At 49.3% G+C, this 26,729-nt stretch overlaps 2 protein-coding genes across 7 annotated transcripts in view; both read left to right on the forward strand.

Moving 5' to 3' along the window:
- The window catches only part of spag9b (sperm associated antigen 9b), a 59,484-nt gene extending 45,693 nt beyond the window's left edge, over window positions 1-13,791 (forward strand). For 3 of the 5 annotated variants that reach the window (XM_042342330.1, XM_042342331.1, XM_007909183.2), the window contains 15 exons: window positions 461-550; window positions 786-953; window positions 1,703-1,874; window positions 2,150-2,371; window positions 2,610-2,817; window positions 2,995-3,117; window positions 4,796-4,876; window positions 5,130-5,197; window positions 6,000-6,148; window positions 7,740-7,911; window positions 9,105-9,218; window positions 10,228-10,266; window positions 11,940-12,116; window positions 12,361-12,504; window positions 12,748-13,791. In XM_042342330.1, coding sequence (XP_042198264.1) covers window positions 461-550; window positions 786-953; window positions 1,703-1,874; window positions 2,150-2,371; window positions 2,610-2,817; window positions 2,995-3,117; window positions 4,796-4,876; window positions 5,130-5,197; window positions 6,000-6,148; window positions 7,740-7,911; window positions 9,105-9,218; window positions 10,228-10,266; window positions 11,940-12,116; window positions 12,361-12,504; window positions 12,748-12,860 — 2,040 coding nt within the window. In that variant the 3' untranslated portion in view covers window positions 12,861-13,791. The remainder of the gene's footprint in view (window positions 1-460; window positions 551-785; window positions 954-1,702; window positions 1,875-2,149; window positions 2,372-2,609; window positions 2,818-2,994; window positions 3,118-4,795; window positions 4,877-5,129; window positions 5,198-5,999; window positions 6,149-7,739; window positions 7,912-9,104; window positions 9,219-10,227; window positions 10,267-11,939; window positions 12,117-12,360; window positions 12,505-12,747) is intronic. The other 2 variants (XM_042342332.1, XM_007909187.2) reach the window with 1 other exon arrangement.
- A 2,852-nt stretch (window positions 13,792-16,643) lies between these two features.
- On the forward strand, window positions 16,644-25,612 carry LOC103188970 (uncharacterized WD repeat-containing protein all2124). 2 transcript variants are annotated; one of them, XM_042342582.1, is made up of 8 exons: window positions 16,644-16,790; window positions 18,645-18,842; window positions 18,971-19,151; window positions 19,785-19,909; window positions 20,377-20,523; window positions 21,074-21,154; window positions 21,572-21,784; window positions 25,354-25,612. In XM_042342582.1, exons 1-8 carry the CDS (start codon window positions 16,728-16,730, stop codon window positions 25,510-25,512), a joined length of 1,167 nt encoding a protein of 388 aa, XP_042198516.1. In that variant the 5' UTR covers window positions 16,644-16,727; the 3' UTR covers window positions 25,513-25,612. The 2 variants fall into 2 exon arrangements, with proteins under 2 accessions (XP_042198516.1, XP_042198517.1); XM_042342583.1 differs by having other exon boundaries at window positions 16,645-16,790; window positions 19,803-19,909.
- Window positions 25,613-26,729: the final 1,117 nt, after the last annotated feature.

Consider the following 26,729-nt stretch of genomic DNA (forward strand, 5'->3'; position numbering starts at 1 on the left):
CTCTCACTTACAAAGCGAGTGCTCTAACCACTGAGCTACAGGACTCCACCTGTATGTGATAAGGCGCTATATCGTGGAGTCCTGTAGCTCAGTGGTTAGTGCACTCGCCTTGCGAGCGAGAGACCTGGGTTCGATTCCTGGCAGGGGAATCCTTGGGCAAGTTTCCTTACTCCACATGCCTGATAATAATCCCTCAAGAAAAAAAAGCAATAACAATTTGGTCACTCAATCCACAACTGTTTGTGGGACACTGCTGTGTGCAATTGGCTGCCGTGTTTCGCCCACAAATATACAGTCAATTCACTTTACAGTATATTCTGTGAAGTGCTTTGAGACATCTAGAAGACGTGATAAGGCGCTATATCAAATGCAAGGATTATTATATCAAATACTATTATTAGAAAATTAGCTATTTTGCAGGTACAGTAGAGCAATCACATGTTTTTTTTTCCCCGCCCAGATCACAAACGGTAGTCCTAGTGACAAGATGAAGAATTTACCTGTTCCTGTGCATCTCCAACCGTTGGATGACAAGGATACACACATGAAGGTGCCGTTGTTATTAGCAGATGCCATCAGTTTACTGTAGCTTAGTTATGATAATGGCACCAAGTTTTGGTACCTCCCACATGCACTATCACTGAATTGTTGGTATAGAATTGACTAATGGATGAATTGGGGAAGACACATCGTGCTGGTTAATAACTTGGTCTCTACCCTTTTACTCCTATAACGCTGTGTATCCATCCTTGCTCCCCTGTAATACTGTATTTTGTCTTTCTTAGTTATGGTGTGCCGTTGGGGTCAATGTATCAGGAGGAAAAACCCGTGATGGTGGCTCGATCTTTGGTGCAAGTGTATTTTATAGCGACGCACCCGGGCTGGAAATTGAGCACAGTAAACAGCGCAGTGGTTCTCAGAGCAGCTTGGATCGGCTGGAGCAGGAACTTAAAGTATGTCATATTTCAAAAAGGACATGTGATTATTGTTAGTGAGACTTCAGTTCATTCAGTCTGCAACTTCACCCAGTCCCCAAACTGCAAGGCTGCAGTTTATTGTTTGTTTTCACTCTGTTTCTCCCTATTTTGCCCTATACTGAGAGTGCAGTAGCAAACCAATCCAGTGATGCTGTCATGGGGGAAGGGAGGGCTTGAGTGCTCTTGCATTCCCTGTGAGGAAATAATAATAAATAATAATAATCCTTGCATTTGATATAGCGCTTTTTCACGTCTTCTAGACTTCTCAAAGCGCTTCACAAAATATACTGTAAGATGAATTGACTATATGTGGGTGAAACGCGACAGACAGTTGCACACAGCAGTTTTTAAAGTGACATATCACAGTGAACATTTGAAAAGACTTCATAGAACATAATATGGAGTGTAGTGTCTGTTTATCATATCTCTATTTCGCTCTATCCCTGATATGTTAAGTTAGAAACTTCCACTGAAGACAGCTCCCGGTGGATACCATCATCTCTTCCCTTGGTTGTCAGCAGGGATGTCTGTTTAATGTAATAAATAATTTTGATAATTAATAAATCACAAACCAGTGATCGCTTCTCACTGTGGTAGAATTTCCAGACATGTAAATGTAAGGTTTAAGCTGCTTTGTTTCCTAATCTTTCCAATCTTTTTAGTTAGTAGCTATAGGGGTGGGTTCTGAGCCGGCCTATCTGCTTATTAGCCTCTGTGTTGTGCAGGAACAGGAGAAGGAGCTGAGGCAGCAGGATGAAGTGTCCAGCCTGGTATGGATTTGCACCAGCACACACTCTACTGGCAAGGTTATTGTTATAGATGCCAACCAGCCCCGCACCATCTTAGACAGTTTCTTTGTCTGCAACTCGCATATCCTTTGTCTTGCCAGTGTCCCAGGTATGTGTTAGTACTCTCAAGACTTTCCTCTTTGACCTTGCTTTCCGCCACCATCCTCTCTTGATTCCAACACCAGCTTGGGTGCAAACCCTTAACTGCCAGCGACTTAGGATACCTTTCTGACATGAAAGGCTCTAGCTATATAAATGCAATTTGTAGTTGTTGAAAATAAAAACCTTAGAATTTGTCAAAATATCTGAAAGTCCTTACCCTGTGAGTATCAGGATGTGAAGTTTAATGATACAGTAGTTCACCATCACTTCTCTAACCTACAGGTGCGCGAGAAACCGACTACCTGGCTGGAGAGGAAGTCCCGACGGAGGTGGAGGGCAGCCAGGCTGAGTGTGCCTCCCTCACTGGCAGTGTCGCTAGCAATAGCTCAGCAGGAAGCGACGGACTGCTGGGTGGCATCACGGTTGTTGGCTGTACCACAGAAGGCAGCGCTCGAAGCACGAACACACCGGTCAGCTCCTCTCTGCTGCTTGAAGGAGATTCAGGTGAGGCCGAGGTTCACTCAGCCCCAGGCAGGCTGTAGCTCTGCAGCTTTGAGGGATTTTTTAACTTTCCACGTTGAGGACGGTGACTCTGTTAGAGTTAATGAGTTAGATGCTGCTACTTTGCTTTATTGCCACAGTGGCTTCCTTCCATGTATTCTGCATAAAATGCTCTTTGTGATCACAGTATATAAGTGATTTAGGAGTAGTGGCTGTCAGTGACCCCTGCTCTTTGTCACAGGAGAGATGGGTGCTGTGAGCGATAGCCCTGATGACAGTCTTTTGACAGCAGAAGAGGCAACAGAAGCAACCGAAGCTAATTTAAACATCCCCACATCAGCAGACGATTCATCCGATGTCAGTCAGTCCGGTGCTTACACGGAGCATGTTTTTACAGACCCTTTGGGGGTGCAGAACTCTTCGGACAGTGCGCAGTCGTTTAACCGAAGGTAAGGGTATCAGCAAACTACACCTTCTGCTTGCATACCGTAGCTCCAGTTTCCCTGGGGGTGCTGGAGTTCTTATCCATTAGAAAACCTTTTCCTTTAAATTCTTGTATCTTTCCAATCTGTATTTTATTAGTAGGCCCAGGGACCTGAAGCGTGTTGTTCATGTGTCTTTTACAGAGAGTCAGATCTATATAAAGACGGTGTGTCCGCACTGCCGTTGGAGCAAGACCTGATGCGGGAGGAGGCCGAGAAGATGAGTAGTGTCTTGCCAACCATGTGGCTTGGGGCACAGAGCGGCTGGTGAGTAACTGGGTGTTTCATTTTTTGGGGGTGAGAAGAGATGGGGGAATCTGTATCCAAGTGCTGACAGCCCTTGCTGCCTGAGTACAATAATTGGGGAGAGAGTGTTGACACAAGCTTGCTCCTTGTTTCACAGTGACTAACTCCGTATCTCCCAGCTCCACCTCCTTGCCCCACATATCGCAGACATCGTCAACCTGTCCCTCTCCTCTGGCTCTGTTCCCATTCCCTTAAAAACTGCCACCATCACTCCCACCTTGAAAAAAACCTCCCTTGATGCGTCGCAGCTATCAAGCTACCGGCCCATCTCCAACCTCCCCTTTCTGTCCAAGGTCCTGGAACAAGTTGTGGCCTCCCAGCTGCGCTCTTTCCTCTCCACCCATTCATTATTCGATCCCCTTCAGTCAGGTTTCCGCTGACCATAGCACAGAAACTGCCCTGGTCAAGGTCACCAATGACATTCTGACCATCTGTGACCAGGGCTCCCTCTGCCTCCTCGTCCTCCTCGACCTATCGGCAGCATTCGATACGGTCGACCACGCTATCCTCCTCCACCGCTTGTCCTCCCACCTCAACCTTCAAGGCCCTGTCCTTGAGTGGTTTAGGTCGTACCTCTCCCACCGTCTCCACTTTGTTTCCGCGAATGGTTTTTCCTCCGGCCCCCGCACTGTCTCGTGCGGTGTCCCTCAGGGCTCTGTCCTCGGTCCCCTCCTCTTCACCCTCTATATGCTCCCCCTTGGTGACATCATCCGCAGACATGGGGTTACATGTATGCGGATGACACCCAACTCTACCTTTCCTCCTCTACCCTCAACTCCATGACCACCGATGTCCTGACAGCTGCCTGTCCGCCATTGACGAGAGACAACTTTCTTCAGCCTTTATCAACTCAAGGCTGGACTATGGGAACTCTCTCCTCGCCGGCCTTCCCGGCACCTCCCTCCACAAGCTGCAGGTCATTCAGAACTCTGCAGCTCGTGTATGTCCCGCACCAGGCTGCGTGACCACATCACTCCCACCCTCGCTCGCCTCCACTGGCTCCCCATCCCCCAGTGGATCGATTTCAAGATCCTCATCCTCACCTACAAGGCCATTCACTCCCTCCTACCTCTCCGACCTACTATCCCCCTATCTACCTGCCCATACCCTCCGATCCTCTGGCTCCAGTCTGCTCCACATTCCCCGCCCCAATCGCCGGGCCTTCAGCCCCGAGGCTCTGGAACTCTATCCCCCAGTGCCTTCGCCTTGCCTCCTCCCTTTCCTCCTTCAAGGCCAGTCTCAAGACCTTTCTCTTTGACCATGCCTTCAGCTCCCTACTCAACTCTCTACCCCCTCCCCGCTCCCTCCCTTCCCTCCCTCACCCTGACCATTTCCCCCCTGCTCGGGTCCTGACCCAACTTGGGACGTCCTCCCGACGTGAAAGACGCTCTATAAATGGAATCTTCTTGTTGTTGTTATGTGAACGCTTATTTTAACAAGTCTTATTTAGAAAGCAAAATACCAATTTTGTGGTAGTGTTGTAATCATTAGCTCCCTTATAACCTCAGGCCCAGCTGCTGTAGTAACACTGGGATATCTGCTTTTTTAATTTCATTCAGAAATTTAACATATTTTCTCTAGAATTTGATCTTTGTTAAAATTGGATAGTGAAGAGATGCATCTTTTGTTTTTTTGGCAGTTTGTACGTCCATTCCTCAGTAGCTCAGTGGAAGAAATGTCTGCATTCCATTAAGCTGAAGGATTCTATTCTTAGTATTGTGTAAGTAAATGTTCACTGTTCTGTCGCTGATGATTTAAATTCGAGCCAAATGTCAGACTCTCTGCTGACACTTTAAGCATCAAATTGTCAATTTGTACAAGTGCAGTGCATGACAAATGATTTGTCAATAATAGGAAGTCACGTGATTTGGGGCAAGAAATGTATCTGATGATTATTGTGTGGGGCTTTTGAAATCAGCCCTTTAAGCTGTTGAGAGTTGCAGTTACTTACAACTCCTTTCTCTTTACCTCAGACACGTAAAAGGACGAGTGTTAGTTGCATTAGCTGATGGAACCTTGGCTATTTTTCACAGAGGAGTAGGTAAGTTACTTTACATCTGCTGGCTGCCGCTGTGTGAGTGAGAACAAGGGTCAATGGCAAAGTGCAAAATGACACCTCCTCATATTAGTTACTGAATGGATCCCTATCCTCCGATATTCTCATCCTGTAATCAGAGCAAGCCCGTGCCCAGTGCTACATCGGTGATTCTATCATTGAAATAGCCTAAATAGCTTTCTCTTTCTCCTGTGACCCGTTTGTTGCACCAGTGCTGTTTCACAATGCTGCTCTCTCGTTCCCGCCCTGTCTCATGCTAGCTGGTTCATCTCATGGTCAGATCAACAGGCTGGTGTAAATAGGTCTACCCCACAGTTAGCACCACCATCATCACAGGAGTACTGCGGCCACGGGAGTAGCAGTCTCAAGCATAATTACTGATGTTTTGCTTCAAATTAAAGGAAAGTAGTTTTCAATGCGCTTGTAGTATAACATCAATCATTCTGATAAATTCTTAAAATATCTGCTTTAATCTGCTAGGCATTTCTTGTGTTGTGTCTGGTACTGGATTTCAAGGGCCAAAGTATAGATTACTAGTGAGCCTGATGTAGAGGAATGGATGTGTAAAGGAGAAACTGGTCTTACAGTGAATGTGTACAGAAATGGCACACTTGCCTCTGGGACAGAATGCCTCGGGCTCACAGACTAAACTTAACCTGGGAAGCATTTTGAGGCATTTCAGCATGATATTGTTTCTTTCTCTAACAGGAGTGAAGATGTGCTCCAGTTTATTTTGCTTTGTGCTATTAATGAACTGTTTACCTGCTTTTTTTGGGCTGTTTCTCAGATGGCCAATGGGACCTGACAAACTACCATCTTTTGGACCTTGGGCGACCTCATCACTCCATCCGCTGCATGACTGTGGTGCACGATAAAGTGTGGTGTGGTTACAGGAACAAGATCTACTCAGTGCAACCAAAGGCCATGAAAATAGAGGTAACAGTTCTCAGACCCAAGATAATCTGACAGCTCCAAACCCCAGTTTTGTGGCCCTTCAAATGTTCATGCAGCTCTTCAAGTGAGCTTTCCAAAGGGGGAAAATCTTATGACCTTAATATCTGTAGTGCATATACTCACAGCACTTACTCAGCTGTTACACAACCTCAGTGTACTCATCTTCTACTGTGTTTTTACCCTATACTATAATAATGATAATCCTTGCACTTGATAAAATGCCTTATCACATCATCGAGACATCTCATAAAGAGTTTCACAGAATATGCTGTAAAGTGTAGGCAAAACATTTTAGCCAATTGTGCACAGCAGTAGCCGACAAGCAGTCGTGGACTGAGTGACCATTTTTTTTTGAGGAATTATTAACCCCGGAAAACGATTCGCCAATCGACTAACCACCGGTTCCTACATATTGCTAGGTAAACAGAGGTATGTGTTCTCCCACACCCTATCAACTGCACCCGCATCCACTAAGATACCAAACGTGCAGTCATTGTTTTTACAACAACAGCTTGGATTTATATAGCGCCCTCCACGTCTCAGAGCACTTCACAGTAACGGATCCCAGGACCGAGCCAGGGTGAGGGGGAGGAACCAGGGGGAGGAGGGGTAGAATGTGATCAAAGGAGCGGTCAAAAAGAAAGGTCTTCAGCTGAGACCTGAAAATGGTAAGAGAGGGGGCGAGGTGAAGGGAGTGAGGAAGGGAGTTCCCGAGCCTCAGGGCATAGTGGCTGAAGGCACGGCCGCCGAGGGTGGAGCGGAGGACTCGGGGGACGAGGAGGAGGCCAGACCCAGAGGAACAAAGGCAACGGGTACTGCTTTGAGGACAGAGGAGGTCAGAGAGGTCGGGGGTTGCAGAGGAGTGGAGGGATTTGAAGACTAGAGTGAGGATCTTGAAGTTTTTAGGCTAATCTGCCAGGAGGTTTGGGTGATCATCGTGGACGTGTGTCCCTCTGTTGCTTTGCTGCTGCTTCTTTGCTTTCTCCTTTGCTTTAAGCATTCTGAGACACTACCCTGCATGAAGGGCGCTCTATAAATCCAAGTTGTTGTTTGTTGTTCTCTTCCCTCAAAACATAAGCTAAACTAAGAATAAAATCAGAAAAAATGTCATCCAACTGATTGTGGAAATGTGGAATTCACTAGCCCAAAAGGATGTAGATTCTCATTCAATTGAAATTTTGAACATTTATAAAGGTAGGCAGGTGTGTAAAGGGATATGGTGGTATACGTTGTAGATCACCCATGACCTAATAAATGCAGAAGCAGACACCACGGGCTGAATGGACCACTCTATTGTTTTTAATGAAATCAAATATCAATGAAAACTGCCCACAATGAGACTGAAATCTTGTTTGCATTGTCCCATTTGGATTTTGGAGAGGGAAAGGTCAAATAAACGCCAGTTAATCTGGGTAATTTTACAGGAAGTGCCCAGATCTGTAGCTATTGCCGAGGTCTGGGCACACACAGCAACCTAGGATAATGACGGGAATGTTTTCTCGATGGGGAACTCCTTACTGTGCGAACATCTTAATGTTGTGACGTTTCAGCAAAACGCTCTTCTGCTTCCTAGAAATCTTTTGATGCCCACCCACGGAAGGAGAGCCAGGTGAGACAGTTGGCTTGGGTGGGAGATGGGGTGTGGGTTTCCATCCGTCTAGACTCTACCCTTCGCCTGTACCATGCACATACCTACCAGCACCTACAAGATGTAGACATTGAGCCGTATGTCAGCAAAATGTTAGGTGGGTGACTCCAGTTTTCCATCTTTTATATGGTGTTTTAAGACGAGCTTTGCTGTTTATGTCAAGCAGTTCTCCCTTTCCTATTCTCTGCCTCTTTCGAATGTGACACATGGAACAAGAGGTGGCCATGATGATGAGGAAAGGCTAGAGAGACTGCGATTATTCTCATTGGAGCAGAGAAGGTTAGGAGGAGACCTAATAGAGGTTTTCAAAATCATGAGGGGATTTGATAGGTTAGAAAGGGAAAAACTGTTCCCACTGGTGGGTGTATCAGTGACTCGAAGTCACAGATTCAAAATAGTCTCTAAAAGAAGCCGAGGGGAGGTGAGAAGACATTTTTTCACGCAGCGAGTTGTTCGAATCTGGAACCATTGTCTGAAAGGGTGGTCGAGGCCGATTCGATAACAACTTTTAGAAACGCGGTGGAAGGGTATTTGAGGAGGACGGGTTTGCAGGTTATGGGGAAAGGGCTGAGGAGTGGGATTGACATTACATTGCTCTTTTCAAAGAGCCGCACAGACTCGATGGCCTGAATGGCCTCTTTTTGTGCTGTACGATTCTATGATTGCCCGGCACTGTTGCAGGTTATGAGATCACACCTGGAGTTGACTCCATATCCTCTGGCCTCCCTGCTATGGGAGTGTCTTGCCTCCGCTCAGCTCCTCATTAGGAGGAGAGAGGGAAATTAGTGTGGGATTATGGGCATGAATCCACATCCTACCACTTGTGTATCACAACTGTTATAGGCTGTTCTTTTCATGGATGTTGGTAGGGCATATGATGCATAGAAATTATTAACAGATAGTTACTGTAACATCATCACTGCCCCTTGCTGGTTATTGGCTCTTCTGGCCAAAATACCCCCAAAACAACCAGAACTGTCTTAACACGTTCTGCCCAGTGATGTGCTGAGCAATTTCCAGGCATGTCAGTGTTGAGTGTTGAGGCATGTCATGTGATTCGTTCAGCTGAGCACGGAGTAATGGCGAATTGTTTGTTTCTGGTACTGAAGACATTTGAGCTGACGAGCGTTGACTCAAATGTGGCTCTTCACCAAGAAGAGTAATTGGCCGATTACTCTGGGAGGGCGAGTGTTTTCATAACGCAGCTCCTTTGCCCTCCTCATGAACTTGCTCTCACCTTCTGTGCAGTATGACTGAGTGTTTGACATTGTGCTTTGTGTGTTTTTGAAGGTACCGGGAAACTGGGGTTTTCTTTTGTGCGAATCACAGCACTCATGGTGTCCTGTAACCGCCTGTGGGTGGGAACGGGGAACGGTGTCATTATCTCCATTCCGCTGACAGAAAGTAAGTGACGTCTGTTTATGAGCAAGCACAATTTGTATTTATATATCTGTTCCTGTGTTCCTCCTCTTCCAACTGGCTTTGTATATTTGTCTAATGGTTTTAGTCTCCAGGGCACTTCTCCAACTCTCTGTGCAGACAGTATCGCAACACAAGTGCCTGAGGTGGTGTTCCTGTGTATGACAGACAGCTTCTTCCTTCTAGCAGTTACTTCTGGACATTTCAAAGTACCACATTTCTTTTAAATAGTTTTTATACTAAAAATGTGGTGGACCCCTGTGGGCAGTGATGTGGGAGGCCAGGAGTATGTAACTGGCACCACTGCTCCCTGGACCTAGTTGGGCAAATGCCTAACTCCTGGAGTGAGACAGTGGTTATGGGTGTTGGATCTCCAAATCACGGCGGGCCATGTTAGGGGTGTGTGACATTGGGAGAGAAGTGGGGAGCACAGAGAGCTTTTGTCCGTTGTTCTTTGTATTCTGGCTTCATTGTTCACTGCACCATTTTCAGGGGTGAATGGGTGTCGGGTTTGTGCTTGTGTGGAGTCCCTCTCCAGGGATACATTGAAGCTCAGTGCAGTGAATACGTGATATCCACTCAATGCTGGGTGGCTCTGGATTGACTCTGACCATAGAAGCCAGTTCTCTATCCTTCTGAGAGAGGACTCTGCAATGCAGGGAAAGTGTGAGGTGGACCTGCTATTTCTCTCTGATGGGAGGACTTGCAATAAATATTCTTCTAGACTTTAGTAAATATTTTTAAAACGAATCTTCAATAATAAGCACAAATAGACACAGAGCGTGAACTTTTCCTCACATTTCACGGACCAGGGAGATGATTCCAGCCCCATCTTCTGTTGCTTTTTTTATATGAAAAACAAAATGCATAGGTTTGATTTAAAACTGTCTGTTAAAGAAACTGCAAGCATGAGATTTAAGTGGTGGGTTCTCATTAATGCTTTTCCTCTACTGTCATACTTATCCACTCTCCCTTACACCTCTTCGCACTGTAGCTGTAGTTCTCCACCAGGGACGCTTACTGGGTCTGAGGGGTAAGTGGAGATCAACTGATCGGAACCTTTCTCTTTCGGCCTGCTTTAGCCAGTCAAGGCAGTTTTATTATCCACTTTTTGTTTAGAATGTTGCCCCTCTGCCTGTCCTTAAATGTTCCCCTGGCACTGATCACAACATTGCAGCATTGCTTGTGCGCGTACGTGTGTGTCTGTGTACGTTTGTGTGAGCTGAATGGCCACAATGGGCTCAGTACTCTCTCTTCACTCAGTGCTGAGGAACATATCTTGTCTTGAGGGCTGTCATCTTCATGTCTTCTCACAGAGACCTCAAAGCCTCTGTTGCCTGCGTTTCATTTCTCTCTCTGTAACGACTTTGTTTCTCTGCATAAGTGCACCCCGGCCATGGGTATGGAGATGGGCTGTCGTTGTTAGTTCTTCCTGTTCTCTGGACTTGTGCCTTGTGCTACTGAAACAAGGAATGTTGAAAATCCAGTAGTGGGGTAGCATCCTGTCCTTATAGAAATAAAATTCAACCAAATCTGAACTGTTTTATATTGAAACAGTGCTAAAATAGCAAGTAAAACACTCAATTGTTCCTTCGCCGCAGAACCTGCTTATGCCCAAAACAGGAACTTAGAAGGCATTGCCGGGTTTTGCTTTTAGCTCCATTGTGAATCTTTGTCATTCTCAGCTGGAAGTGTGGTCTCGTTGGTCAGTTCTAGGAGTTGTGCGAGAGGACGGAGTGCACCAAACCAGTCTACACCCTTAAACCAGGGCAATCTTCCCTTAGGTGTGCTGAGTGTCAGGTGATAGTCAGTCACACTTTTCCCTCTGGGTCAGAAGGCTTGGGTTCAAGACTCGTTGTGGGAACTTGGAGCTCACCCAATAGGCTGACACCCCAGTCCAGCGCTGTGGGGGTGCACTCCATCGTCAAAAGTGCTGTTCTTCACATGAGTTGTTATATCAAGGTCCCATCCGTCAGGGTTGGTAAAGAACCCAAAACACTTTTCAAAAAGAGAAAGAAGTTTCTCCCAATGTCCTGGCCAACAATCCCCAGATAAATAGATCACTCATGTCCTGACTTATTGTGGGATCCTGCTGTGTGCAAATTGGCTGCTGCGATTGTCCACAAATGCACTCTATACTTAACAGTAATTACTGTGAAGAGTTTGAGATGATGTGCTATATCAAATGCACATATTTATTATAAAACCAGATTGTTTTTCAGCTTAGAGAGTAGGAAGCCGGGCAATACCAGTGTAAAGCCCAGTCTGTTTAAACCAGGAGGGGAGGCAGTACACATCTAACTGCTGAGCCACAAATGTAAACGTGTGTTGCAGTCCTGTTTGCTGCTACCACTGTTTGAACAGTGCCTGTTTCACTGCTGAGGGTAACCCAGTAAATGTTTGTTTTCTTGGTCGCCACCTCCCTCAGTAGCACAAAAAACAGTTGAAAAGGGAAAGCAGTCACTCCATTACCCATGCTCTTACACCATAGGAACTGCTCAGCATGCTCTGATAACCATTATTCATTTTTTTCAGATCTTTCCTGGCCTGACCTTGTCTCCCTAAAGTGCCTGTTTTTATTTTAACACCTTCTTTCATTTTGCTTCAGCTTGAGCCGGTACCTGCCATCCTCGTGTTTAAGTCCAGCATTTCCCAGCATTTCATTCCGGGGCCATGACTGTCGCTAACACCATTCTCTTCTTCCAGCTAATAAAGCATCAGGAACACCGGGCAACCGGCCAGGAAGTGTCATCCGTGTGTACGGTGATGAGAACAGTGACAAGATCACCCCTGGCACTTTCATCCCCTACTGCTCGATGGCTCACGCACAGCTCTGTTTCCACGGACATCGGGACGCTGTGAAGTTCTTTGTGGCTGTGCCAGGTGAGTGCATTGAACAAGCCTCTTATTTCCTCCTGGAAGCTTCTTGTTGCTATGTTATGAATGACTAGTGGCTTGGAACTGCCCAGGTCAGATATGGTCTCCCAGTCTGTCCATTAACCGGGGCCATTACATAGCTCCAGCCATTCTATCTTACAATACACCTGAAAGTTTGAACTTTTTTTGATGCAGTAATTTTATAATCTGTGAGTATATACTGTTTAATGAAGCCATTGTCTGCCATCAGGTCAGTTTGCAGGCGTACAATCAAGTGGCTTTGATAGTTCAGTTGAAAAATTAGGAGCTTCTGTGACCGACGTGTCGAGTGGGCTATCTGCCAGATCAATGCTGGTGATGAGTGGAGGAGAGGGATACATCGATTTCAGAATGGGTACGTACACTGTTTGGGGACGGTGATGGGAGAACAGTAGGCTAGACTTCCTAGCAGAATGAGATCAGATGGGTATAAGGGCCTTCTTCCTCCAAACTAATCCTGTGACCTTGAGAAACAACTTTTATCGAAGTTAGTGGTTTATCTGTTAGCGCTGCAGGGTGTTTGGCCTGAGTCACCAAGTGCTGAAGGACTTGGTGAATTGCAGCTGGGAAGTGGCTCACAGCTGTCTCTATCTTCCAGGTGATGAGAGTGAAGAACCGGAGGAGGGCGACACACTACAGATCCAGCCGTCATTGGCCAAAGCCGAGAGAAGCCACCTGATTGTGTGGCAGGTCACGTTCAATGATGACTGAGCACCACAAGGTCACAAAGTGACACGCAAACATGCATGGGTTCTTTTGTTTTTGTTTTGTTTTATTCCACCACAGAGTGTTTGAACTGTCCTACCCCAAGACCCTTCCGGTATGTGGTGAAGCTCGGAGCAGGATGTACTGAGCTGCTGTTCTGTCCCAGTCCTTTCTCCAGGGTTTCCCAACTGCCAAGAGATAGCGCTTGCAGAGCATAGTCACTTCAAAGAACATAGGCTGCCTTAGTAATCAACACGTGTTAGTTCTTTAGGATTATTATACTAACACTATTCTAAAGAACTAACTTGTATTTGCAATGATTATACAATCTATTTATTTCTATGTGGGTGTTATCACGGTTACCAAAGGACATGAACCTCGCCTGATACTCTTGTACCTGTTCACTATGGAGCTACAGTCAGTCTTGTTCTGGCCCCGTGGTGTTAAGAGAGAGATGCATTGCCCCGCGTGGGGCCCCTTCACTTCCTTTTTTTAATGCAGTTTGTTAGAGATGGCTCTGGACACTCTGCCCACAGGGAAACACATAAAGTAACAACCTGAGCTGCACCTCAACCATTTTATACACTACTAAATGGCTTTTCTCTAACAAAAGTGTTTAATTTAATTGATCATTTTGTTGAGCGGGAAGCCTTCATCTCTCTCCAGGCCTATTTTAAGGAAACACTTTTATGGTCTCTGTAATTTTTTGTAAGTTGACCTCTTAGACACTTTATCTTGTATTTTAATTGCCTCTGTAATTTGAAACTGAATGCTACGGCGTTGAATTTGCTCTCTGTTGAAAGCCAAGGCTTCGTTCTAGTGAGCGCAATAGCTCATATTGCAGTGTGGCCATTTCAGTATTTATTACCTATTAATGAACCTTTGTGGTTCAGAATGTAACTTTGTACAAGAAAAAAATATATATGTATATCAAAAAGATGGTGACACTTTCCTTTCTTCCGTCGTGTGGCAAGCGCCCTGGCTCACGCTGTATGGCTGGGGATGCTCACTCACTGGCCAACCCAGGAACCTCATCTCATACCTCGTCAACACCAAGTCATCCAAGGACTTGTCCTCTTTCCAGCCTCGCTGTCCCTCATCATTGTTAAGCTTCAGCAACCCCATTAAAAAGCTGCATTGTTTCTGGCCAAATATGACTTATAAGTTATTGGTTTAATCCTAAAGTTTGTTGGCTGACAGGGGAGGTGGGACATCGCTTTCTTACACTTTCCCTACAGTTGAGGTAAATAGAAAATAGTATGGACTGCCTTTAACCACCTTGGACAGCAAGCTGCATGTGGCCTAAATGGAATCTAAGCCCCATTTGCTTGGCTTGTCCACAGCTACAGCCCTGCTGGAGGCAATTGCTGACCCGAGAAGGAGACTTGCCTTCTGCCAAAGCTTGCGCTCACTCAGGCAGTTAATTGCACAGACCAGGATATGTGCTCTGAGTAGAAATGGCTGCACTAGGTCACCAGAGGTAAGTGAACAGAATGTTACTGATGTTGATGTGATTATTGCCCTGTTGTTCCAGGTGTGGCCATCACCACTGGTGACTGTGCTTTCAGCCACTATGGCCTGAAACTCTTCCTCAATCCCTCTGCCTTCCCCATTTTCATGCCTGAAGAACTTCCTCTTCAACTTGGGGAGGACAAGTTTGCAGGGCTATGGGGATAGTGGGGTTGATTTGGGTAGTTTTTTTTGCCAAGAGCTGACACAGACGTGACAGAATGACCTTCTGTTATAATTCTACGAGCCCTTCCCTGCCTCGGCGTCAGCCTCCACCACTGTTAGCGCTCTGAGATGTTTCCTTGCATGAAGGGCACTATATAAATGCAAGTTGTTGTTGCCCTACTAAGACGTCTGCTCAACAGACCTGATCCAGGTGCTATATGAGAGCTCCTGTGCCGCTCGAGTGGAAGGATTTGTGCTCTAACTTGTGCAATATGGCTTTTGGGAATAAAATGTAAACACTTAAATATAGTTTTGATAAATTTGTGCAGTTAAGTGCAACATTGCTCAGATACAGAGTGAAGCTCTCTACTGCACCTGTATTTCATGTCCGTTGTATTCTGTGTCCTTGAGCATAACTGTCAATGTGCTGATAGGGTTAAGCAATCACCTGACTTAGAGTTTCCATTGGGGATCATTTGGTGCCAGGATCAGTATGGACTGCCCTTATCGACTGCCTGCATCTGACCACAATGTGGCACTGAGAGCAAGGTGATCTGCTAGTCTAGTGCTTGGGAATGGTGAGGAACAGAGGGCTGTTTGGCTGTGAAGCCTCTTCAACAACATTTTATGTATCATACATCTTTTAATCAAAATTCCCTAACTTTATTCCATAATCACTGAATACTCATAGTTCCCATGTATCATATGTGTCTTGCTATAAAACAATAAGTCTCCCTTCAATGGTTTAAATCTCTCAACCAGATTACTCCTGGGAAACTGCTGCACATTGTACCCGGATGTTATGATTAGTTCATTGAGAGTCACGGTCTGTCTTTATAGACAGGAGGATGATGCTTTCATAGGAGTTGAGAGTTTACTATCTTAGCAATCCTGTAAAATAGGGGAAATGGCATCTGCGCTACTCTCTGCGGAGCCTGATGAAAACATGAAGATGGAGCATGTAATCTGGCCAGACACAGGCACTAAATCCAGCCGGTAATTGATTAAACTCACTTTAAGATCATGGTGGTGATTTATCTCTAAGCTTGAGACTGTGAGAAACGCAACAGAGCCTTAATAGTGCAATCGATTCACTTTCACATTAAGACTGGCCTGGTCCACACAAGCCTGGGCAAAAGTCACTGACTCTCATCAGGCCGTTCCCTGCTGCTGCTCAGCTCTGTGTCTGCTGACAGATTCACATGGCACATGGCTGATATCCAGACATGTTCTTGTGCAATGTGTGTGTGGCCATTACCCTGGTTTCCGAACACCTGGACAAACTATTGGCTGTTCACTTTCTTACTTACAGAAATATTACTGGTGAGCGTCAGCTGTGTTAATTGGGCAGCTGCAGGAGGCTACTGTATTACCAGGATAATCTGCAGCTCAGGGCATCTGCTGCCAGTGGGGCTTCAGAAAAGTGAACGAGATTGATGGAGACCTTCTACCATCAGCCTTCATTACTAACTACACTTCTGCTGAAACCATAACCTCAATTTTGTAGGTCTATCATGCTGAATAAAGTGTTTTACTGTAATTACTGTTGGGTGTCTTTTTGTACCAAACACGAACACCAATTTTGCCTCAGCACATTCCAAACACTTGGCCTTGAGATAAATGAGCAGTTAAACTGGAGGATAATTAAGTAATTAATCCTTCCATTTGATTCAGCGCCTTTCGCATCAGGAGGATATCTCAAAAGAGCTTTACAGGATATACTGTAAAGCATAGTGACTGTTTTGTGGCACCCAATGTTTGCGTCAGCTGAGACTGAGCTCGAGTTCCTGATGGATTTGAACCCAGTGGTGAGAATGCTACCAGCTGAGCCAAGCTGATACAGGAAGAGACAGGGTGGGGGGTTCTGGAACTGCTCGGTCAGTAGAAAGCTTAATGTGAGGTGGGCTCTACAGTCTGCAGAAAATCAAAAAGTTAATTTAAAATAGTTTGTTTAATTCACAGAGTCAAACCGTGAAGTGCTTTGAGACATCCTGACACGAAAGGCGCTATATAAATGCAATGCAAAATGTGTAAATAACTGCAAATTAAGTGCTTGGAGTTTGGGTCTTTTATCACCAATTTTGACTATATAAATATTCCTTGTTTATCAGGACTGACTGATTCCAGATCTCGGGCTGCCTTTATGAGTGTGTGGTTTTTGGGTTTGTTGTTGGAGTGTAACTATGGCAAAGGCTGAGAATGCGGAGCCTGGAAGCTGGGCTGTGTCCGTGTGACACCACACAGGCTGGGAGCACAGCAAAGGTGAGTGCTAATGTAATGGGAATCCAGGCAGCAGAGCATCATGGCCACAGCACGGATCGCATCAGGGCAGCAGCTGAGTGTGCCCGTTAGTTAGTCGTGCTGCAGTGAGCGAGTGAATGAATGTCGCTGTTTGTCCAGCAGCTGGGTGTGCGCAGGGAGTTCAGTCTTCAGCGCAGTCACTAGTTTTTAGTGGATATTCTAGGATTGATGCAACAGGAGCATCAATCATGCTAAGGGTTCAAGCCTCTTATCGGGTCATCTAGGCTGATGAGCGGGATTGTGGAGGGAGGTGGGCGAGTGCTGCATTGTGTGGATGCCATCCTTCATCCTTCAGATACATCAGTTCCTCGATGAGGGGGGTGGCAGACCTTGCTGTGAGCAGAATGGTTGCCTACAAATATATAGTCACTACACTTGACAGCTGTCCCCCTGTGAAGCTCTTTAAGACACTATAAAGGCTATAAAAATACAAGCCTCTCTTTTTAATGCGGGCCAGGGTAGCCGGCAGCTGTTAGTCACAGGATGAAGTTTGAGGAAGTTACTTATTTTGCAACAACGGCAGCAAAATTACATGTGTAAAGCGCCTTTCATGTCAGGAGGATGTCTCAAGGCGCTTGGGATGGGGGAGGATGGAAGGTGGGTAGGAGGAGGGAGGGTGACCGGAGGCACAGTCGAAGAGGAGGGTCTTGAGATGGGTCTTAAAGGAGGCATGGGAGGAGGCGAGGCGGAGGGACTGCGGGATGGAGTTCAAGAGGGTGGTAGCAGAAGGCCTTCCCGCTAATAATGGGGTGGGCAAGGCGGGGCATGTGAAGCAAGCCGGAGCCCGCTGAGTGGCGGGAGTGGGCAAGTTGGTAGGGGATTAGGAGGTGGCAGAGGTGGGGGGAGCAAGACCATGAACGGTTTTGAAGGTAAGGACCAGGATCTTGAACTGTATCCTCTGTGATGGGAACCCAGTGGGCAAGGATGGGGCAATAGGGTCATGGAGTCTGGTGCAGGAGAGGACACGGACACTATAGAAAGGATAGTTGAGCGTCAAACAAGACCCCAAGGTTCGGGACTGGCTTAGCAAGATGGAGTGTGATCCTTGGACGCTGATGCTGTCAGGGCCTGAGATGAGGAGGCGCTGACGGGAGCCAATCAGGAGCCTCGGTCTTGTTGACGTTCAACTGAAGAAAGTTCGCTCCCATCCAGGACTTGATGTCTGACAGACGTTCTGTCAGGACAGCAGTGGGTCCTGGATCGAGGGTGGAGGCAGTGAGAGAGAGAGTTGGGTGTCATCAGCATACATGTGGAAAATTGACCCTATGTCTGCGGATGAATTGTGATCTTTGAGCACAACCCCAAGTGGTTATCAGTGACCTGCTGTCAATAAATAAACTGATGAAGAGTGAGCACATGTGAGCGTGACTGCAGTGTGTGTGTAAGCACAGTGTGTTAGTGTGAATGTGTATTAGAGCTGAACAATGCTGATCTGAGGTTAGATTAACACCTGGCCTTTCCTCGCAAGAAGACAGAATTTCCATTTTTACATTCAACCTGCACAGCACCGAACTCCCATCTCCTCTCACGCAGACTCACACACTCACTCTCCCCTCAGTCTGGCTGGCTCACTGCATCAGGCCGGCCCAGGCTGTGTTTTATGATCACCTTGTGACAAGAGTCTGGATGTTATAGATTACCTTTGTCTGTCAGCCTCATTCCAGGAACATTATGTTCATTAATGGCTGATTAATTATCTGGTTACAGAGCACCACACAACAAGCACATACTTGACCTGGGACAGGATGTGTGGATACGAGGAAAAGTTCAACAAATCTTTCTCTCTGTCCCTGTCTCTCTCTGTGTCTGTCTCAGGGTAATCAGGCAGTGGCAGGGCTGAGGGCAGGCAAGCGGCTCAGTGACATGGACGACCCCAACTCGTGTGAGTCGTCGCCGCCGCTGCTGCTGCGGAGGAAAGTGCGACTCAGTAAAGACCATCATAGCATCTACGCTCTGCGCTTCTCAGCCGACAGCAAGCGGCTGGCTGTGGGCTTCGGCAACGGAGCCGTGCAGGTACCCGGGGGCAGGGAGGGAGGGGGCGCTGGTACCTGGGGGGAGGGAAGCAGTGGGCGCGGGTACTTGGGGGGCGAAAGGGCAAGTGGAACGGTTTCCACGGCTGTTTGTTTGTTTGTCTCTTTCAGCTACTGGAGGCCGAGACAGGGGCAGTGCAGAGGGAGGTTTGCCAGGGACATCGCACCCAAGAAGCCGCCATGTGCATCTCGTTCCACCCGCTGCAGCCCAGCCTCCTGCTCGTGGGCAGCGCCGACGGGAACCTCAACATCTACGATTGGGAGCTGGGCTCCGAACCTGTCACTATCTCTGGTAAATGTGCCACACAGCATAGCATCTCATCATCACTGCCTGGCACAGCGCTGAGCCCCACACAGCCCCCTCCCCATCTCTGCACTGAGCCCCACACAGCCCCCTCCCCATCTCTGCACTGAGCCCCACACAGCCCCCTCCCCATCTCTGCACTGAGCCCCACACAGCCCCCTCCCCACTCTGCACTGAGTGACTGTGAGAGTAACAGCAACTTGCATTTATATTGAGCTCCTTGCGCGGGGCAGTGACTCAGAGCTTCTTGACTGTGGGGGAGCACAACCCCAAGCTGCGGGGAGATGACCACAGCCACTGGTCGAAGAGGAAGGTCTTCAAGCACGACCTGAAGATGGGGAAGGAGGGGGAAATGGAGGGATTGAGGGAGAGAGTTCCAGGGTTTTGTGGCTGAAAGCGCAGCCACTAATGGTGGAATGGAGGACACCAGTGACGGGCTGGAGGCTGGAGGCTGGAGGCTGTCAAGTGGAGTCAGCGGGTAATGGATTGGGTAGTACACAGGTCGGAGAAGTAGGGGGGGAGTGTGGGGGGCGGTGGGGGAAGTGGAGTGCGGGGGGGGGGGGGGGGGAGGGGGCGGTTACTGTGTTGACGCTCTTGGGCTCTGAGAGGTTAACTGCTCAGGTTCTGCTTTTACTGCAGAAGAAAACAACGAGATCAATGCACTGGACTTCTCTCTGGACGGCGGCATTTTTGCCACAGCCGGAAAAGACAGGAGCATCCGACTGTACGACAGCCTCACCAACCAGGTCCCAACACCGCGGGGAACCGCTCTGACCACACACCCCTCACTGAGCACAAGGACAGGAACCTCTCCGGGGAGTGTGGGGGGAGTCAGAGGGATTGGGATAAAAGAACTGCTAAATTCTAATGAAACTGCGGAGCCGCGGAGATGGGCTGAAAGGCTCGTCCTGTGTCTCTGCTCAGACTGTGCTCTGTGCTCTGACCGACACCGCCTTCCTCTCTCTCTCTCTCTCTCTCTGTCTCTCTCTCTGTCTCACTCTCCCTCTGTCTCTCTCACTCGCTCTCTTCCTGACTCTCTCGGTCTATCCTCACTCTCTCTCTGTCTGTCTCTCACTCTGTGTCTCTTTCTCTCTCTCTCCCTCTCTCTGTCTGTCCCTCTCACTCTCTCTCTCTCTCTGACTCACTGTCTCTCACTCTCTCTCTGTCTCGTTCTCTCTCTCTCACTGTCTCTCTCTCTCTGTCTCTCTCTCAGGTGTGTAATGTGTTTGAAGCCCCTGATGTCCGCTCCTGGGATGACCTGTCGCTGACCAGTGGCCACACCAAACGTATCTTTGCGCTGAGATTCCACCCGGAGGAGCACCACACCTTCCTGACCGGAGGCTGGGACCGCGCCCTGAAGGTAAAGGCGGACTCAGCCCAGGACTGCGCTGCTCTCCCAACTCCCCCACACAGTGAGTGAGTGCAGCTCAGTCTCTCTCTCACACACACACACACAGTCTCACCCCCCCCCCCCCCCCCAGCCTGGCTCTGAGCCCCCCCCCCACCCCCCCCAGCCTGGCTCTGAGCCCCCCCCCCCCCAGCCTGGCTCTGAGCCACCCCCCCCCCCCCCCAGCCTGGCTCTGAGCCCCCCCCCCCCCCCCCAGCCTGGCTCTGAGCCCCCCACCCCCCCCCCCCCCCAGCCTGGCTCTGAGCCCCCCACCCCCCCCCCCCAGCCTGGCTCTGAGCCCCCCACCCCCCCCCCCAGCCTGGCTCTGAGCCCCCCACCCCCCCCCCCAGCCTGGCTCTGAGCCCCCCCACCCCCCCCAGCCTGGCTCTGAGCCCCCCCCCCCCCCCCAGCCTGGCTCTGAGCCCCCCCACCCCCCCCCCCCCCCGGCTCTGAGCCACCCCCCCCCCCCCCCCCCCCCACCTTGTTTCTGGCATTAAAAGCTGTTCCTGTCTCTCACTCTCAGGTCTGGGACAAACGGGCGGCAAAATCCGCTCAGCGCTCGATTGGGGGCCCACACATTTGTGGTGCCGGCATCGACATCCAGGTGAGTAGAGCCCTGTGCCCAGTGACGTGGTGCTGATCCGTGGTCTCGCTCCCCCCAACCTCTGCGACCTCCTAACCCCCACCAACTCCCTCCGCGCAGCGGGCTCTGGCCTGCTCCACGTCCCCCACCTCGCCATTGGTGATCGGGCCTTCAGCCACTCTGCCCCCAGCCTCCTGAACTCCATCCCGCAGTCCCTCTATCTCGCCCTCTCCCTTGCAACCTTCAAGACCCATCTCAAGATCCTCCTCTTTGACCCCTCTTTCGATCTCCTGCTTCCCCCCTGTCCTCCCCTCTCCCCCCACCCCACTCCCGACCTCCAGCTCGGGTTCAAAAGTCTGACTGTCTAGGACCTTGGGACGTCCTCCCGATGTGAAAGGCGCAAAACACATGTAATGTTGTTGTCCTTCCCAAACACAGGGGAATTCTGTGGTGACGGCCTCCTGGGTGCCCAGTGAGGCGCTGCAGCTGTGGGACCTGCGGAGCCTCCGGGTGGAGAAGGTGCTGCGGTTCCCGACCAGCCTGAGCCAGGGACAGTTCCTGTACACGGCCCGATTCTGCCACTCGGACTGTGTCCTGGCCGGAGGCAGCGGCACCAGCAGTGCCCACATCACCAACATCAATACCAACCAGGTCAGTGAGAACCACCCCTCCCCCCCAGAACCCTCCACACTCCCCCCTTCCCCCACTTCCCCCCCCCACCACCACACTCACCACCCCCCCCACATGCACACAGGGGAAGTAATAGCTGCTCTTATTCCAATTTTCCCATTTCTAATTCCACCTGCAGCATTGCGGAATCATTAAGGTCACTTAAACTTCCCCCAGTCTCTGTCAGTCTCCCCCACCCCACAATCTCTATCAGTCACCCCCCACCCCAGTCTCTGTCTCTCTCCCGTGAGCTCCTCGGACTGAGTCTCTTGCGCTGTTGCTGAGGATCTCCACCAGGTGGCAGCCCTGCCCCACGGTCACTGACTTGACCACCTGATGCTCTGCCCACACTCGCCCACAAGTGTCTGCACTTGTGGCACATTTGAAACTTTGCCCTGTGACGTGTGTGTGAGAGTCACTGAGTGGCCTCTCCCAGCCTGACGTTTGATATTGTTTCTTATGCCAAGCGACTGAGACTCGTGAGGGACTCTATTATCGACCGTGCTTTCGATCTCCCTGCTTTCCCCCCGGTCCCCACCCTCCCCGACCCCCAGTTCGGGTCTGAAACTCTGTCCAGCGCCGTGGGACATCTTCCCGACATGAAAGGTGCTTTACAAATGTTATTTTGTTGTTGTTGTTGTATAAATGCAAGTTGTTGTTATCTTTTTGCTGTAAAGTGGAGTGACTGTGTATGCTGCAGCCAAACACAAGAGACAGTTTCTGCACAGCAATGTCCCACGACAGTCAAGTCATGAAGTGAATGACCAATTTTATGAGGGGAACGGTTGGATCTTTAACATCCGCCTGAACAGACCACAGACAGGATCTTGGTTTAACATCTCACCTGAAGGACAGCATTTCCCACCCACAGCACTACCCTGGATTGAGTTTAAAAGTCCCTGACATGGGGCTTGAACCCACAGCTGAGAGTGTGGAGACTGAGCCAGACAACCACAGACACACACACACACACACACACACACAGGCAGGGTTTCAGACCTGTGCTCTCCTCCCACCGCCCCCACCCCTGATTCCCTCCCCCCCGGCCCCCTCCCCTCCCGGAGCACCTTAATAGTAAACCACAAATATACAGTCAATTCACTTTATTTACAGCATATTCTGTGAAGCGCTTTGAGACATAGAGAAGACGTGGAAAGCGCGATATCAAATGCAAGGATTATTATTATTATTAAACAGCATGTGTGAGGCGTGTGATGTGACACAGTCACATTTAGCCAGAAATCCCTGCTGAAACATTTCACATCTGCTCCCGTCTAATCAGGTCCAAGTGTGAAGTGCTGACGCTGGGACATCCTGGCTACCCACACACATGTTCCTCACAAGTACACATAAACATGCACATATGTTCCTCACAGAGGGACAAACACATTCCTTGCACACACCCATATACCCGCCCCTCACACACACACACACACACACACCCGCCCCTCACACACATTCCCCTCACATACACACAATCCCCTCACACAGACACACGCCCCTCACACACACACACAACCCTAACACACACGCTCCCCTCATACACACGCGCACACCCCGCACACACATACACACATTCCTTCTGCTTTGCTGATGGTGTCAGAAGCTGTGGCAGTAACACTTGATTCATTTGGCATCGTCTGTGTTGGCTACATCTGATTTCCATGAGCCTCGCTCTCTGCTCTCACCAACCCCATCGCCCCTCACTCAGCTCAAGGTCTCCCCCCCCAATCAATGACGTTTGATATTGTTTCTTATCCCAAGCGACTGAGACTCCACGCAGTGTGAGGGACTCTATTATCGACTGTGCTTTCGATCTCCCTGCTTTCCCCCCCCGGCCCCCACCCTCCCCGACCTGCCCCCAGGCCGTGCCCGGGCGTAGGGCTATCCCTCAGGGAGTTCGGAGTCAGCTGATTAAGATTTTTAGCTGCAAGAAAACAGATTTTGATGATTAATATTTCTTGTCGATGGCAGTCAGCAATGCAAAAGGTTCACCTCGCCGTGTGTGTGTATGTGTGTGTGGGGTGGGTGGGAGTGTGGGAGGGTGGATGTAGGTGGGGATGTCTGTGTAGGGGTGAGAGGGATGTGGCGGGAGGGTCTGTGTATGTGGGTGGTGGGGGATGTGGGATGGGGGGGGGAGTGGGGTCAGGGGGGTTGTTTGTGTCTGAGTGGGGGGGGTTGTAGAGTCAGGGTGTGTGGAGGGTGTTGGGGAGGGTGGGAGTTCCTCTCAGGGCTGAATCTGGCCCGACATATGGCAGTGACAGTTCGCTGCCAAGGTTAGAGGTTATTGGACGTAAACCATTAAGTGTGGAGAAAGTGATGGAGAGACAAGTGGTCAGACAGGCTCTGTCTTTAATATCCAGTCCACTAATGTCCAGCGCACAGAGCGAGGAAGGGAATTAGGGCGCGGAGCCAGGCAATGCCTGTGACCTCGGCACGATGAGTGTAGCTGACATTCAATCGCTGACTGTCGGTAAAGAGGAGGGGGAGGGAGGGCGAGCAAGCGAGAGGGGCCGGGGCTGAAGCCAGGCCGGGGGCTCAAAACACCAACAACAACAAATCCCATTTGTTTTTTGCCTTTCACGTCGGGACGTCCCAACATAAACAACCTCTCAGGGCCAAAGACAGTGGTTTGTGGATGGAATGGAACGGAATCTTTCCACTTGCCCGAACCATTCCCACATTCCATTGTACAGCGAGGAACGTAACCTGAGCTGAGGAGCGAGTCTCTCCCAACACACAGCACAAAGCCCATCACATCACATCACGTCACACTCCCTGACGTAGGGTGTAAATAAAGGACACGAGCAGGACTGTTGTCAAGGGAACGGTCCTCTCTCTCAGGCCCAGCACAGCCGGCACAGGGATTATTAGTTTAAAGCCTGTTCATTAGGCCCACATGAGAATGTTGCTGTGCAGAGTGGAGGGCCCCACTCCGATTGTCCTCCGTGAACTATAATAATAATAATCCTGGCATTTGATACAGCACCTTATCACATTGCCGACATGTCTCAAAGCTCTTCACAGGATACACAGTAAAGTTTAGTGACTGTGTTTTGTGGGAGCCCCTGGGTTAAGGAGGGAGGAAAATGGTCAGTGTCTCCATCTCAGTCCGTCCACCCCCAACCCTCCCCCCACAAGCAGACGGACTGTAATGATCCTGTACTGATGGGGGCTGTAATGAGCGCGTGCTGATGAGGGCTGTAATGAGCGCGTGCTGATGAGGGCTGTAATGAGCGCGTGCTGATGGGGGCTGTAATGAGCGCGTGCTGATGAGGGCTGTAATGAGCGCGTGCTGATGAGGGCTGTAATGAGCGCGTGCTGATGAGGGCTGTAATGAGCGCGTGCTGATGGGGGCTGTAATGAGCGCGTGCTGATGAGGGCTGTAATGAGCGCGTGCTGATGGGGGCTGTAATGAGCGCGTGCTGATGAGGGCTGTAATGAGCGCGTGCTGATGAGGGCTGTAATGAGCGCGTGCTGATGGGGGCTGTAATGAGCGCGTGCTGATGAGGGCTGTAATGAGCCTGTGATGACTGACTGTTTGGTTGCAGGTTCTGGGTGGGATCCACCTCAATAACAAAGCGGTGCAGACACTGGACTCGGCACTGGGTGGGCAACTTATCGCAGTCGGAGGCATCGGGGGCAACCTCAGCATCGGGGGGCTGCAGAGAGCATTGGGGGGCAGTTGCCACCCGCAGCTGTCCCTGTGATCGCTGCCCTACCCCACCCCCAAACCAACACAACGTGAACTGACACACACCGGGGCAAATAACGTGCATTCACTGTGAAATTAAACAACTGAGAAAGAGAGAACTTGTCGTTTCATCCCATCTATTCACGTCAGAATGTTTTGCTATTACTTTGAAATGTAGTGACTGTGTTTTGTGGGCACCAGTCAACAGCCATGATGTCTGCGACTCATTTTATGTGGGGGATTGTTGGCCAGGACGGCGGGAGAGAGAAACTCCCTTCTCTTTTCCAATAGAGCCGCGGAACCTCACATTGTAGCTCTCTCTCCCCACTGGAGGGTCCACCTGGACTGTGAGCTCATGAGTCTCACAGCCTCACTGTGACTGAGTCAGACTCACTCAATGTCTGTCTGTGGGTGTGTCTGTGTCAGTGTCTGTCACAGTCTGTGTGTGTCTCTGTCACAGTCTGTGCGTGTGTCTCTGTCACAGTCTGTGCGTGTGTCTCTGTCACAGTGTGTGTGTGTGTCTCTGTCACAGTGTGTGTGTGTCTCTGTCACAGTGTGTGTGTGTGTCTCTGTCACAGTGTGTGTGTCTCTGTCACAGTGTGTGTGTGTCTGTCACAGTGTGTGTGTGTGTCTGTCACAGTGTGTGTGTGTGTGTCTGTCAGTGTGTGTGTGTGTCTGTCACAGTGTGTGTCTGTCACAGTGTGTGTCTGTCAGTGTGTGTGTGTGTCTGTCACAGTGTGTGTGTTGTGTCTGTCACAGTGTGTGTATGTGTCTGTCACTGTGTCTGTCACAGTGTGTGTGTGTCACAGTGTGTCTGTCACAGTGTGTGTGTGTCTGTCACAGTGTGTGTGTGTGTCTGTCACAGTGTGTGTGTGAGTCTCTGTCAGTGTGTGTGTGTGTGTCTCTGTCAGTGTGTGTGTGAGTCTGTCAGTGTGTGTGTGTGTCACAGTGTGTGTGTCTCTCAGTGTGTGTGTGTGTGTGTTACAGTGTGTGTGTGTGTCAGTGTGTGTGTGAGTCTGTCACAGTGTGTGTGTGAGTCTCTGTCAGTGTGTGTCACAGTGTGTGTGTGTGAGTCTGTGTGTGTGTGAGTCTATGTGTGTGTCACAGTGTGTGTGTGAGTCTCTGTGTGTGTGTCACAGTGTGTGTGTGTGTGTCACAGTGTGTGTGAGTCTGTTTGTGTGTGTCACAGTGTGTGTGTGAGTCTCTGTGTGTGTGTCACAGTGTGTGTGTGAG

The sequence above is a fragment of the Callorhinchus milii genome, unplaced genomic scaffold (assembly GCF_018977255.1).
Source record: "Callorhinchus milii isolate IMCB2004 unplaced genomic scaffold, IMCB_Cmil_1.0 Scaffold20, whole genome shotgun sequence".
Taxonomy (NCBI): Eukaryota; Metazoa; Chordata; class Chondrichthyes; order Chimaeriformes; family Callorhinchidae; genus Callorhinchus; species Callorhinchus milii.

What these genes read in the sequence shown, in the direction of transcription:
- LOC103188970 (XM_042342582.1), top strand. Translation starts at nt 16,728, where the DNA reads ATGCGGAGCCTGGAAGCTGGGCTGTGTCCGTGTGACACCACACAGGCT. An exon ending in CGAACCTGTCACTATCTCTG is followed by an intron (nt 19,152 to 19,784) that starts GTAAATGTGCCA and finishes TTAACTGCTCAG; the next exon opens with GTTCTGCTTTTACTGCAGAA. An exon ending in GTGCCGGCATCGACATCCAG is followed by an intron (nt 21,155 to 21,571) that starts GTGAGTAGAGCC and finishes TCCCAAACACAG; the next exon opens with GGGAATTCTGTGGTGACGGC.